We start from the raw sequence: 15126 nt of genomic DNA, 5'->3' as shown, positions 1-15126 counted from the left end.
TTAGTATTTCTGAAGCCTCCTCCACCTTTCTTCATATGTTTTGCACTTATTACTGATGACCCCAGACAAAAACTGGCTTTCAAAGTCAGGGGTCTGGATTGGTAAAAGGAAAAGAAAGCTCTAGAAATTCTGAACCTTACTATTCATTTTACCACTACAAGCTCCCCACAGCTGTAACTGTAAACAACTGGAGAAGGAAAGAGGCATCTTTCACTGTGCCAAGAATACAGAGGTTGTTATCTTGAGCAACTGAATTGTCATGAAGAGCTGACTGGTATGAAATATCTATAAGTCTTTAGATAAATACCGGGATCAAACTGTAATGTTATTTTATTATTCAGTCTGAAAGTAACCAACACACTCAACATATGAAGCCCATGATGTCTGTGGTACAATTAGTATTGAGGGGTACTTTTACTTGCTGCACCAGATACCAAAAAGAAATTCCACGTTCCTAACATTGCCCCTGAAAGACAGCCCAAAGAATCCTTTAATTCTTTAATTTCCTAACAAAAAAGGGACAAAGTTGACTCAATAAGGTCGCTCTGCTACTACTTTTCCTCCTAAACACTCTCGAAAGTCCATCAGAGGCCTATCCTGCCTCCATCAGCTTCCTGTTTAGCTGGAGCCAAACAGGCACTTCAAGACAAAGCACAGGCGAAACTAGACCTACAGCTAACAACTGGATCAAGGAAGGACACTGAGGAGAATGTCACCATGTTGCCAGCACTGTGGCCCTGACGGCCTTGCTGTCTTTTCCCAGTGACTTACAAACACACTAAACTGTAAAAATGATGCAGCAGAATGTCAGGAGCAAGATGATCATAGGTCAAACAAAAGCTCTGCGGAGAAGAAGAAACTCTTTGCAAGCTTTACGTGCTGGTCCTGTCTGAGGCAGTAGATGAGGCCAAGGACTCACAGTACAAAGCAACAAAAGCTGCCTACAGACTTAAGGGTTATGTTATCAAGACATTAAGCCTGTTCCTCTATTATTACAAATCCAAAGGAATTCTGAAATGTATGCGGTAACACCAAGTTCAGACACTTCCCTACAGACTGGTTGGCTGCCACCTGCTCTTGTCCAATGTAGTAAGAACAACAACAAAAAAGCAAAATTTTAGAGAATTAATTAAAATGTGTCTTGAACTACAACTAGCAATAACTAATCCCCTAGATCTGAAGTATCAAAGGATGACTGGTAGTCACAAGTCTTATATTTAAATCTATGGGAATAGGTTGACTAAATCTTCATATATCACTTTGAAATCCTACCAAAAAAAAGGACTCATGACTTCTCATTTCTGTGTCTCAGTTGTGGAAAAAAACCCAAGTATGTGCATACTTGGCTGCTTCAAAACATCCCTCTAATTGTCCAGGCTGTGTCAACTTACACATAGCAAAATCTAGCTTATACAATTCTATTCTATTTGATAAAGTTGCAGTGTTTGCCTTAATACCTATGTTAGCAAATGCTGTTCCAGCTGAGAAAGGTGAATTGCAATGCTCATAAGAAATGAAAGCAAAAATAAACAAACAAAAGATCTCCGATAAGTTGAGCAGACACCTAAGGAAAAGCACAGGTGGTAGCCAGCTCGGTTAGAGATTTCAGAATAGATTTACAGTAGTTCATTTTAAATACACTGGTACACTGGGAAAAATAAACCTGAAAGTCTGAAGAAGACAGGTAATGCATTATTGAGAGCATGTTTGGAGCAGGCTAGAGAAAGCATCTAACCACTGTGCTGCCATTCAACATTTCCATTGCTAAGTCCTTCTTGAAAGAAAGTAATGGAGGAAAACATTTACAGAGAGGTCTAAATATTAGCAATACAACTGTTTGAAAAAGACTGTACTTTCAAGCAGGAGGGGAATTCTGGGTTACCATAGCAGCCACCCACTCTCAAAAGTGGGGAAGGGGGAAAAAAGAAGAGTCAAGAACTTAGATGAAAAAAGAAGCTATTGTTAACCAGACAATATGCTAGGTGATAAGAACGTGGCTGCACCTCAATGGAACTAGATAGGAGCATTATTAGATAAAGCACAGGGTTTGTTTCTAAACGGGTTGACCGGTTAAATCACACAAGTCTGATGGCATTTACCTCATCCCTTCAGAGAGCAAGGACTCGATCAGCTTGTTGTGTGTTTCTTGTCTTTAAGGTGGTTTTGTTTTGTGCACAGTTGGCTAAAATATCCAGGGAGGATTCTGTAACAATCTCTCCCTCTCTCCCAAATTTCTGTTAACCAAAAAGAAAGTACATTTTGTACCAGAGATTATATGCTAATGAAATACTGAGTAATATATGGAGGTTTTTATGTCCATGCTCTCAATAACTGTTTCTAACATGGCTCAAAGACTAGGCTACTGTTTTAAATCTTCTACTCCAGTGAACAGTGATGAGAAAATTGTTATTTAGGGCCAACTATCCTGACAAACATCATGTCAGCATAAGGACATGACCCCAAACATTGGAACATGGCAAATTTTTTCCCCCCCGGTGTGTAATAAACAGTATTTTTATCTTCAATCATGCAGTAGGATTAAAAAAAACAAAAAACAAAAAAAACCTGCCAATATTGTACTATTGCATCAAGGAGCTACTATAAGAACTCAGAAGTCCTAAGAGCAGCTTATAGTGCTTCAGTTAAATGATGAATGTCATGCATCATGCAGCGATACACTAGCAACATAGAATATATTTATTTCTGCAGGTACTGAAAGAGCACATAGTCATGAAATGGATCACAGCAGTTTTAATTTTTGATATCACTAACTGTATATTGACCAGAGACAAGGTTTGCATAAAGTATTCCTTGCTCATGTCAAAAGCCACTGATACTAGGCATTAAACCTTACTAATGTCTACTTTTTGTTTTTAAAATGTATTAATACGATTTTCCTTCCTGCTTTGCAGTAGCTGAACAGTTGGTTTCCTTTAGTTACGGTGACTCATGGCAGCAGTGGAAATACAACTTTACAGATGGATGAGAAAAATAGGAGCAATTAAAATAAAAATTCTGAGTATTTTCTAAAATAGCTTGCACCAAATTTAGAGGTATGTTTCAGTGAAGCAAAACCTTAGATATCTCCCCAAATAAAGACAATACTATCAGGAGACTTACAGTTGCCTCAAATTAGAATAGAATATTATTGATCATCTCTTATTTGCATATAACACTTGCTTGTACTAACTGTTAATCCACATCTCTTAAATGACATTGCTCACAAGCAACTTTTGGTAAATGTTACCGTCAGCGCTGCAGATTTAATCAACTGGTTCTAAACCCATATGCAGAAGCACAGATTTGACACACTGTCTGTGGATGGGGTGGGATCTTTGCCACATTGGCAAATATCAGTTTCCAGATCAATCAGGAATTAAATTGGGTCATTCAGTATATGCTCAAAAGCAATACACACTCATACAATTACATCTACATGTGTGTACACACACACATACATATACACAATATACATGTATAGGCAGGCCACTGTTCAAATACTGAGGGAATTAAAGGGATGACTCCTGCAATGATCACAGAGGTACACACACACATACACACACACTTGTCTGGTTTCCCACTGATACTATGAGGGCGGCCCTGGGCCCAAAGAGAGGGCTACAGTGGACTGATTACCAGCTCAGGTCAGGTCAGAGACTCCCACAGGCACGTGCCGGGGTCAATACATGAACAAGATTTGCTCCTGCTTAAGACTAGAATGATGTGCACTCCAAACTAAGCCAGTGAATACTTCACAGAGTTACATGAGTGAGATTCATAGATCACTCTTCCTCTGCCCTGCCTCTCCTCAGCCTGTACAAGAGCTCTGATGCCAGGCAGTAAACACCAGTTTTTATCCCAGCTCTGTTCATCATTCCCTGTAACTGAAAGGAGAGAGGGGGGAAGAAGGGTGGATTGTCTTGTAGTCCACCTCATTGCATAAGAGCCAAACTGACTTTGCAGGAGCAGTGAGGTACCTGTAAATGCCAATCCTTGTACCAAAAGACATGCACAGATCTCAGGAAAACTGCAGAGATCAGATGCATATATATGCCCACCCTTCTGCTTCACCTCGCCAAAGAATATGGCTATATGCAACTCTACTGATCTGTACTGGGTTAAAATGTGGAAAGGAACCACTATCAGTCAGAGGCAGTCCCTACCCTTATTCTTTACCACCCAACAAAGTATCGTCCTACAAGCTCTGGAAGTGGGGAAGAAGTAAACCAAGAAACTGTTTATCCTAAATCTGTAACCCTTTATGGACAACTTGCCCTCTCTCAGCCTTGGCTTTCAAGGCTCAGAAACCACTACACCTTGTCAGAATTAAGTCCAATGAATCACATTCTCAAAGGCCTCAGAGTAAGTCACAGAAGCTTTACATACACATAATCAGTCAACAGTTGCCTTATCTTCTGCCCATTCCTCCCTCCTCCCCCTCACAGTGTGAGCCATTTGCTCTCAACAACATAGTGACATTAAATAATACAATATACTTACAGCCAGATACATAGCTGCATATACGCTTAGTGCTGCTTCTTTGGATGGGAATGTCTTTCTGGCTTTCATGATAAGGTCTGGATTTCCAGTACAGGCATGAACGCTACTGATGAACTGTGTATACTGTTTACATCCCAGTGCTGTATAGTTGGGTTTACAAAGTGCAAGAAAATGGGGTGCAAGATTCCCTGTTACTACTTGTCCAGCATTTACAAAGATGTCCGTAGCAAACAGTCCAAATGCGTAAATTCCTAAAGATGGAAACAAAGAGTTAAATATCCTGACAATTTCACCAAAGGGCAACATATTATATTATTTATCAAAGCAATATACCAGTTTCTTCCATTCAAGAACATGAAAAATCCTCACATGTACTGTACCCTAAAGATCACAGCTCATGCTGGAGATGTTACTTTCCGACACAACCGCAGCAGCAACACTGCAATGTACCCACACACCTGATGTCTCTCCATCTTCCATAGGAGCACGTTCACCTCTTTGCAAGTGCCCTACTTTCCTAGGCCCCCTAGGCATGCATGTTCCCTGTTTGAGGTAGGTAGCTATAATGGTACATAAATTTTGCCTATGTTCATTAAAGATGGTGAAATGACAGAAGCACATTCTTCACCCTATAAATCTCCTTGAGAACCAACGAAGCTAGGCACTGATGGAGAAGTAACTTGAAAAGTTTTAACATGTACTGGACAAACATTTTCTTTTCCCTTGCAGCTGTAAAGAAATTAAAATACTGAATAATTCAATATTGCCATTCACAAGTTGTTTTCATCTGCCTGCTAGTGGGTAAATCCCTATGCATGGCATATTAATCACAGTATCAACAGAGCAAGCTAAAGACCTATATATTTGAGGAGTTACTTATGCTAAAGAGCTTTTTTAATCAGACATATCAGCAAAACATTAAGCACATGTACTCATTCATTAGAATGTAAATGCATGTATCTGATTACTTAAAAGAAAACAGATTTCTGCTTTTCTGAAGTCCCTCTCTATCCTTTTGTAAATAGAAAATGAGCTCTGGAAGAACATGTAAACACAGCACTCTGACCAGAAGGCAAAGCCAGTAGGTGCTTGTTCAAATTTCACCTGAGCTATAGATTCCCTCCTGTATTTCCACACGCAAATCACCTTACCTTTCCCATACTCCAATTCACTCCAATATAAAGCAAGTTTTGGCAAATCCCAACTTCATGGGGCACCATGAGGACTCTACCAGATGAACACCACAGCAGTCACAATTTCACAGAAACGTGCATTTCTACAGGTCAGGGGTTTTTTTCTCAGCAAAGTCAGAGAATCAAGGATGATTTCTGGGATCTGGCTGGTCAGCAATGTCACACTAATGTTAATTCACCCTGGGATGCTAGACTCTGGTGAGCAGTAGACTGTGCCAAGCCAAGTCACTTCACAGAAGGGTCCTTTCAGCAAGTCCCGAGGGTGTGCATTGCCCACACGTAGGTGGACACATCACTTTGTGTGAGCACAATGGGTAGCGATGCCTCATCTGGTAGAACAGCACAGAGCCTTTTGTTCATCCCTGCCCTTCCTCACAATTTTTCTTTTTGCTTCTACAAAAAAAGGAGGGTCCACCTAGTAGGAAGGAAACTCAGGCACTGATTATACACAAAGTAACTGGAGTGGGAGGAGTGCCTTACCATCACTCCCCACCTCCTTTGGATCTATGCAAGACAGTGTCGTCTCTAACGACTTTTTGCACTCAGTGTGACAGCAGCAATCGCCCTCTCAGAAGGCAGGCACGGCTGTTACACAAACAAATACAGACACAGCTGCACATGCCCTCCCTCCCCCTGTGACTGGGGCACTGCAGCAGGATTAGCTGCCCCAAGGCTTCATTCCTCCAGCTGTTTCACTTAGATACAACCATGAGAGAGAAGCAAACAACAGAACTGAGCCCTGCTATGGCATCCCTGCACGCATTAAGAAGTAGCATCTGGGAATATTCAACACACATTTTGAGTGGTGAGACTTCTCTCTCCAAACATGTTTAGAGCAAACTAAGTAGAAAAGATGACTCCTCATATCTACTGAAGTCAATGGGGGAGTTTCAGCCCAAATGAGCGTAGCATGGATTTACTACAGTTTTCTACTAGAGACTATAACACAATATCCAGACTAAGAAAGCACCTAAATTTGCTTGGCTTCAAATACACATTTATATCCCAATGTCAACTTCGCCACGTGTGTGAGTACTGTCATCCATAGATATGGCACAAGGATATCTCCTTTCTTCATTTCACCCCACTCCAGGCCTGCTGGTTGTTTTCCCCCCCTTGTGGTCCCATTTTTTTCTATTTTTACAGCTGTTTCTGCAACTATTTTTTAATCCAAACTTCCAAGAAGCTTCATTTGCTACCTAAAAGGAACACTGACCCTGAATTAAGACTACACACAAAATGTTGTATGGTTATCCGAGTATTTTCTCCAGGTCAAAATTAAGACATAATTGATCACTCTCACCATTCAGATAATGAAAGCAGTAATTTTGCTCATACCAAGGAATCTGATGGTCCTGCGCACCAGTGGATTTATATAACAACAGTCTCCAGTTAATATTGTTTTTTCTTGGTTTTCAAAATCCTTTGTAGCTAACTGTAGACAAAAGACTGCAGTTTCTCCAACGATAATCTTAGGGGAGGAGAAAAAAGGGGAGAGAAATGGTACATCAGATTACAGCAAGTAAAATACACTAATATTACAGAGACAGCCATCTCATCTTAAAGAAACAAGACTAAATCAGCACAAAAGACAACACAAGTGAATCAAGTTCTGTACATTAATCTTCTTATGAGGGAAGTATGTCTTATGGTTTGATTTACTTTATTTGCCTTAAAAGAGAATATATTACTACAACCAGGATTTGGAGTCAACATAATATAACCTAGTTTTCAGGATGAGGGGAAAGAGAAAGAAAGAAATCTATTAGTTCAAGAACAACAGATCACATAATGCAGAAGATTTGCACCATACCAAAGGCCTAATCCTGAAAGACACTGAACATTTCAGTTTTCACATGGCTTTCACTGGCACTCAGCACTTCACAGGGTTGAGCTTTAAATTTTGCACCACAGCAGGTGAAAATTAAAAAAAAAGAAAAAAAAAATCTTAACAGAACTCCTGTTCATATCAGAGGTTTGGTTTGCCAGGAGGCACTTGACAGGGTTCGATTCATATTTTGCCAGCTAAGTTTATCAAGTCTGGCTTCCTCATGCTTGAACAAAGTGTCACCACTGATATTTTAACATTGTTTCACATTCATTACACCAAAATGAATAAAGTTCTCGTGTCTATATATCATTTACATCATGGTTGGTAAAAAATAAACAAAGATCAAAAAATGAGAAAACTATGTATTTTAAATGTAAAATATCCCCTGCAGGTTGTGTATTTACCTGTACAGCAAAGCATGGCCTTTAATTTATTCAAACAGTTATGGTATTGAGACTTAATAGCCAAAGCCAAGCCTTAAGCAGGTACCTATCTAAACCTACTATAATGAAGTGTTATGGCACGTAGCACAGGCATAATCAAAAAGTAAAGAAGAAGGGTCAAATACTGATCACTGTATTCTAAATCTGATTCACTGTGGGAATTATAGGCAAGGCTCTTCTACTCTTCTATATGAAAAGCTGTAAAAGTTGTATCTTATTGAGGTACATCACACTTTAATAAACAGGAATGAAGATCAGCAAACTGAAGTCTTAATACCACACAAATACAAGAAACAATGCCATTAAATCTGATTCACTGCCTAGGTTTTCCTAAACCTTTCACCTAAGAGGAAAATACAAACCTTTTAATACATCACAACAGGTCTGAACAGTTCTACACACAGCACTGGTTACAAAAAAACCCACAACTATTGACACCGACTCACATGTACGTTTCGTTGTCAGGAAGAATGCAATTAATGACCTTACTTAGCTGTGTGTAGATCTACACAGATAACCCTGGGGCTGAATTGTGACACACAGGAGAAAAGTGCTTCTTACAAATAATGTGGCATGAGTAACAAAAATAACTGTGGTGGCAAGTGTGTAAAAAGCAAGAATCAGTTTGTCACCAAAACAATCATTATCTATTACTTTAGACTGACTTCAGATCCTAGTGGAATTTTTATATCAAACAGAAATTTCAATACCTGAACTAACAAGTATCCTCTCTCTATTTTGATGCAAGCAAATTTTCAGCCTACTGAAGTACAATTCCTTCATCTATAATTAGCAAATGATCAGTATACATGAAAAGTAACTCAACCCTGAATTCAAGGCCATCCAAATTATGACAAAGAGAATTCAACCCAATGAATTCTTGAAAAAAAAATAAAAATAAAAAAATCAGTTTTAATATGATTCATAAAGGTGAGAATTGAAACAATATTATTTTCTGTGAGTCACAGTAACGCATTTCTTTCATCAAGGACTAGGCAATCTGAACACAGTCAGATTCTGCATTTAACTGATTCTTTTTGCCAAACTCAATAAATTTCAGTAAAATTTTCACAGATTTTGAAACTCCAGGAAAAAGCAGAATTCAGCACAAGGGAAGCATCTGTGATATACAGCGCTCAACCTTTTGCAAGAACACCAAGAGAAAGAATGCCAGCAAGCTCAACTCTCCAGCTCTGAGCACAGACTGAATCTGCTGATCTAAGAATAAAGGCCTTCGTGCATGGTAGGGAAGTTGGGGTTAACGAAAGGGAGAACTGCTCACTCACTTATAGGAAAGGATATCCTCATTTTCAGCAACCTGTCTTCATTGGCTGCATCTAGATCCTTACTGCTGCCAACAATTCTTCCTTCTTACATTTCCCATCTTTGATGGTGACCTGGATGAAGAAAACCCTCTGCTCTGAGAATAGTAGGGAGCAGTGCTCATTCTTAGCTGAATGAAAACACTCTTAGAGTGGGCACGTATATGTAAGGGTCAGAAGGACGCAGAACCCGGTTAAAGACAAAATTTTTGCTATAGCAGGCCTAGTGCTCTACTGTCAGAAGTAATCAGAGTGGGGATATGCCACTGAGCACACAAGGCATTCATCTCTATGCTTCTGTGGCTTCATTTTGACAGAATCCTTCTAGAATTTGGCAATAAATACAGGTCCTTTATTTTTCTGTACTGGCAGCTCAGCTAAAGCTGTTCTCCTTCCTCCATCCTTCAGCACAAGCACTGCTCATCTCAATAATCAGCCTATTGATGTTTCAGAAATGGAAAGAAAATCTTTTTCAATCTCAGCAAATCCCATGAGAGATTCTGTTTCCCAGTGCAATTCTTTCTCCTTCTTCTCTCCAGTATCACTGGCAATAATCAGCCCTACAGGGTAGAGGAAAAGGAGGGCGATCTCCCCCTTGCCCTTTACAATAATTTGCATGCCTGGAATATTCCTTGAAGGAATAATTTCTGTATTCCCGCTGGCACAGGAACCACCATTACCACTTCCACTGCATATGCAAGTTATAATCAGTCAACAAATGACATTTAATTTAACAAAATTATTTGTGTACTTTTTCTCTAAGTCTTGGGGCAAAAAGTTTTTGGAATATTCCTAAACTGACAGTGAAAGATTGCAATGGAGAATCTGAATGTTCTGACAACACAAATCTCTGGACAAAACTGCACAAGTTCAGGTATAGAAATATAATTTGCAATGGAAAGAAGAGGATATTAGAAGTATCTTTTACCTTATTCTAACAGGGTCATACTACTTAAGATCACTGTACAAATTTCCAGAAGGTATATATTAAAATACTTAGCTCACAGATATTTTAACATCTGTTAAAAGCAGAGGAGGCCATCCTTCCCTATGGGTGAGAAAACCTTTTGACATAAAACTACAGCATGTAAAATATAAGGAAAAGAACAATTTTCAGCTGAAGACTAACAATATAAAGTGCAGGCTTTCCAGTATTCTAAAGAATATATATATAAAAAACTTACTTTCACAGTCCTTAGATAAAAACACAGGGTACATAACTGCTACAAGAAGGAGTAAGACAAGAATGATCCTTTATTATTAGGGAAGCATGTAAAAAAAAAATTAACCCAGTAAAATTTAAGTTATAGGAGAAGTTTTGCCTCTTAACCCCTGATTAATTTATTAGCTGATTGATTTTCATTGTGGTTTTAAACTAGCAATATATTTATTGCCAACCACTTAATACCAGTTCCCTTTCCTTGTTTTCTGCACAAGATTCTTATAGCCTGTAGCACACATTCTATACACTGATTCCTTCCTCCCAAATAAGTCCAGGGTTTTTTCTGTATTAGTCATTTTTCTGAATGCAGGCAAGCTGTTCCTAGTTTTAGCACTGTATGTCAATTTAGAAATCTAATTTGGCCTTCCCAAAATGATCTATCCAGTATATTCTTAACTTGGTTCTAAATTCTGAGCTGTTTTTCAACTTAAAATGTCAAACCTGACTCATTCCAAATATTAGAGCTAGAGCAGCTCTGACATTGTTGATTTTCCAGTAAACTAACTCCATAAACAAACTTCCCCCACTGTCACCTATGGTTTACAACACCCAGTACCTATATAAATAAATGACCTTAAATCTGCACTTCTGAAATACTAATGAGGTTTATTTTATGGCCTACCTTCTCATCTATATCACGTAACTGCCTATAAAACCCCCGGACTCAACTGCGAATTAAACATTCATTTGGATGACAAGATATCTGAGGGTGCATTAGTGCATTTAAACACGATAAATCCTGAAATTTAAGGTTGATAATCTCTATCTGGGATTAGGAAATAAATTTCCATGTATGCAGTCATAGACTATTCTAGCTAACACCTACTTTAGGATATACAAATGTTCATGAAATATTTCACACAGGCTAGGGAACATTGTGGAATACACGATTCCCTCTCTGCCAATTCTCAGGGTTATGCTGTAGCTACAGCAACCACTCAGATAGATGAGTAACGCTGAAAAGCAGTTATTACATTAAAAAAGACCACTAAATATTCATCCATGTGCTAAACTTGTCAAGTTAAGAAGAACAGTTTACAATACTGTGCATTGTAATTCTGACTTCTTTTCATTCATTGTATTTCTCTTATTTAGGCATGACTTGAACTCTACTCAAGGTTTCTGTGAGACCATCTTCAAGAAATAACACAGCAAGGGATTGTCCCTTTGGGGAATGAGCATCTTGGGCAATCCACAGCTCTGCTGTTCTCTTTAGACTGAGTTTTCTCATACTTCCTTATCAGACAAGAAGAGAAGCTGGGAACTGGAGCTAAAAATCTTGGGGATGATTTATGTATCTCTAGGGAAATTGCTGTCAATTAAGTTGCATTGCCTCCCCATTCATTTCACTTACGAGTTCCTACTTATAAGCGTGGTGTAGATCTCTTCTAAAAACATGGCTTCCACATGCTTTGTTATTCCTGCCCTTTACCTTATCCTCTCAGTTTTTGAGACCATGGGGTATTTCTGGCCAATTTCCTCTTCAAAGATGCCATGAACATACCAAAGAACATAGTGGTCTCAGAGTTTGAAAAATCTAGCAGCATAAACCTTGGCCTTTAGTGATGCTGCTCTACTCTCCACTTTAAGCTAAAAACGTTGAGTGAGGTGACAGCCCTGGCAGGAAAAGCAACAACAGTATTTCCAGCAGTAGCAATTTCAAGTTCATTATGCAGAGCTTTCCCTTGAGGTCATTTTCTTTGTGTTTTTCTTGTTCTTTGCTTCTTGCTTGCTTAAACTGATAGCCAATGCCCTGGTTGATTTTCACAGAAGTACATTTTCTATAGTGAAAAATGACCAGTAGTTTTGCAGAAAATGAAAAAACAAATCCTAGATAAATCTGTCTGCTATTGGTTAAATACAAAATATTCCCTGTGCATTCAGCATGGGGATACAGGACCACATTGTATAGTAGCTTCTGAAGGTCTAGAGAAAAGATCTGAACAGAAAATTGCTTTTTCTAGAGACAGACATTGAAAAAAATACTCGGTCTGTTTTATCCAGTAAATTTTGTTTTAAAAATATGTAGTCTTTCTGTTTGGTTTTTTTTTGTGTGTGTGTGTTTTTTGTTGGTTTTTTTTGGTTTTTTTGTTTGCTTGGGTTTTTTTTTCTTTTTTTCTTTTTTTTTTTTTAGAAAAATATCAAAATGTAAATAGAGTTCCTGGTATATATTTGGTCATAGCCACTTACCAAAAAAAAAAAAATTATTTATCTAATAGTGAAATATTATCTGTAGGCTATATATGGTCTAGTGTATAGTCTGTGGTGACCAGTGACAGGACCCAAGGGAGTGGCCTGAAGTTGTGTCAGGGGAGGTTTAGGTTAGATATTAGAAAAAAGGTTCTTCCCCCAGAGGATGGTTGGGTGTTGGAAGAGGCTCCCCAGGGAAGTGGTCACAGCACCAAGCCCGACAGAGTTCAAGAAGCAATTGGGCAATGCTCTCAGGCACACAGGTGTGGTTCTTGGGGATGGTCCTGTGCAGGGCTAAGGGCTGGACTCAATGGTCCTCGTGGGTCCCTTACAACTCAGCATATTTTGTGATTTCATACGCTACTAAACAATAATGTTACTTCAGACAGGAAGTATTTTTAATACATTGTAGAGATAGTCAGTATGTAACAATGGTAAAGGTTGCTCACTTCCTGAAGACTTTATCACTATTTGGAAGCAAGAGGCACATAATAACCAAGCATTTATAAGCAGGAAGCCAGAAGAGAACCTTATAAGCATATAATCACAGAGACATGGACAACTTCTTCATTCACTGAATTATCTTCATTCATTACTTAACCATATGAGAGAAGAAACTGAAATGTTTCAAGCAGAGTCTCTAAGAGCTTTGCCCCCCCCTTTTTCTTTTTTTTCTTAACTGAGCAACTGATCATGTGTGCAAACGGCATCTCCTCTGGAGCATGCCTGCAGCGCCCAACAGGCAAAGTTTCTGCAGAGCAGCACCAGGGCTGGAATCACACAATGCCAGAGTAAAGTCTGGTTACGTGAAAGGATCATTTTGAGAAAGAGTTACCAAGACTCCTCTCTTCTGAGTGTAACTAAGAGAAAGGTCAGAGCACAAGTCTTGGCACATGACAGCAGACCCTGTTGCAGCACTTGATGCTCTGTGACAGAAGCAGAGGGATGAGCAGCAGCCCCACAGGGTGCACCAGCCCTGCCAGGCTCCACCTCGATGAGAAATTCACTCTAGTTCTAACTGCATTCAGCCCTCTTTATCCACTGTCCTTGGTATTACAGCTCCTGCTCAAGTCTCCTAAACCTTTAATATCACTGTAAGATGAAGAACATCCAGCTGCTCTGCTCTGAAGTTCTCCCAGCAATTAGAAATGGCCAGGACACTGGGAAAACAAGCTCAGTAATGCCAGTGTGGCAGCCTGGGGGCCAAGTAAGTGTCTGGCAACTGGCTCTAGAACTATCTAAACTACTGGCACAGTTTCACGATACTGAGACAACTATTCTTGGTGAACACATTGTAAGAGATAGTAGATAACAGGTATTCGTGAGAACTCTTGCACATGCACTGAGCTTTTCTAATTTAAAAATATAACATCCAAAAGCTAGAAAAAAAATGTTAATCTAGAGAAAATCTCTACATGTAAAAAACCCCTTAGTAAATAGCAAGGGGAAGAGAGAAAAATTAATTCAAAACTGGTCTAAAAGAATCGATTCACATTTCAAACTGTAAAGTTACTTTAGGCTCCAATACTCCATATAAGATTCTTACAGCAGGAAATTCATACAGGTTTTAAGTTATTCTCATTTTCTTTTTACAAAAAGCAAGGATGACATTATCCAGAGTTTCCAAGCTCCACAGTTTACAAATACACCTCATTAGGAAGAGGAGCTGTAGTATGACCAGAGATCAACTAATGTCAGTCTTCTGATCTCTGACTGATACTTTAAAAAGGTGGTTGTTAAATATAATTATTTCATTAGGGAGTTTGAAGAAGAATTTTACATTAAATTTCTCTTTTTCTTTCAAGCACTTAATTTCAACCTTTAAAATACTACGACACTTGTGAAGGAAAAACAAAATGTTCGAAGCCCTGTGATTTATCTTCCCTATTAGAAGACGAATTTCATACATGTTCAGCTATGCACTCAACTGTATCAAGGAAGTCTTCTACTGGACTTCAAGTGACACATCTGAGAAAGACTGTGGTTGGTTCCTCACAGTTCCTCCTGTGGTAAATTCCTTTGTTTCTTGACTGCCCAAGAAAATGCCAGAGAGTACTTTGTTCTCTCTGTTGAGGGAGATTGGTTTCTTAATCTGTCTGTGCATATGGAAAACATTATTCCTTGACAAACACTATACCAATGCTTATACCACCCATTCCAATGATCATTTCCAACAGCAATGTTATGCTGTATTTTAAACCTTAGGTGATCTACGCAACTGCACTTTTCTACCCAGGACGAACATTCAATTGCAAAATTCAACATAAACGGTCTTTCATCCCTGTTTGAATAAAAACTGATCACATAAAAGGCATCTCTTAAAGATTCTAGTCACAAAGTAGTGGTTTTACAGTCAGCATATGACTGTAGCCAACTGTTCTCAGAGGCTCAGAGGAAGAATATCTGAATTTCCTCCTTTTCACAC

General features: G+C 38.9%; 1 protein-coding gene across 4 annotated transcripts in view; it reads right to left on the bottom strand.

Annotated features, from left to right (window-relative positions):
- The window catches only part of PLPPR5 (phospholipid phosphatase related 5), a 151524-nt gene that overhangs the window by 53249 nt on the left and 83149 nt on the right, over positions 1 to 15126 (bottom strand). For all 4 annotated transcript variants that reach the window (XR_003529036.1, XR_003529037.1, XM_027651657.1 and 1 more), the window contains 2 exons: positions 7032 to 7164; positions 4501 to 4751 (listed from right to left, as the gene is read on the bottom strand). Coding sequence is in view for 2 of the 4 variants with exons in the window: in XM_027651657.1 (XP_027507458.1) it covers positions 4501 to 4751; positions 7032 to 7164 (384 nt within the window). In the remaining 2 variants the exon portion in view is untranslated. The remainder of the gene's footprint in view (positions 1 to 4500; positions 4752 to 7031; positions 7165 to 15126) is intronic.

Source organism: Corapipo altera, unplaced genomic scaffold, assembly GCF_003945725.1.
Source record: "Corapipo altera isolate COAL_440 unplaced genomic scaffold, ASM394572v1 57, whole genome shotgun sequence".
Taxonomy (NCBI): Eukaryota; Metazoa; Chordata; class Aves; order Passeriformes; family Pipridae; genus Corapipo; species Corapipo altera.
Note: the sequence above shows the minus strand (reverse complement) of the source record. Positions and strands in the feature narration are given on the sequence as shown.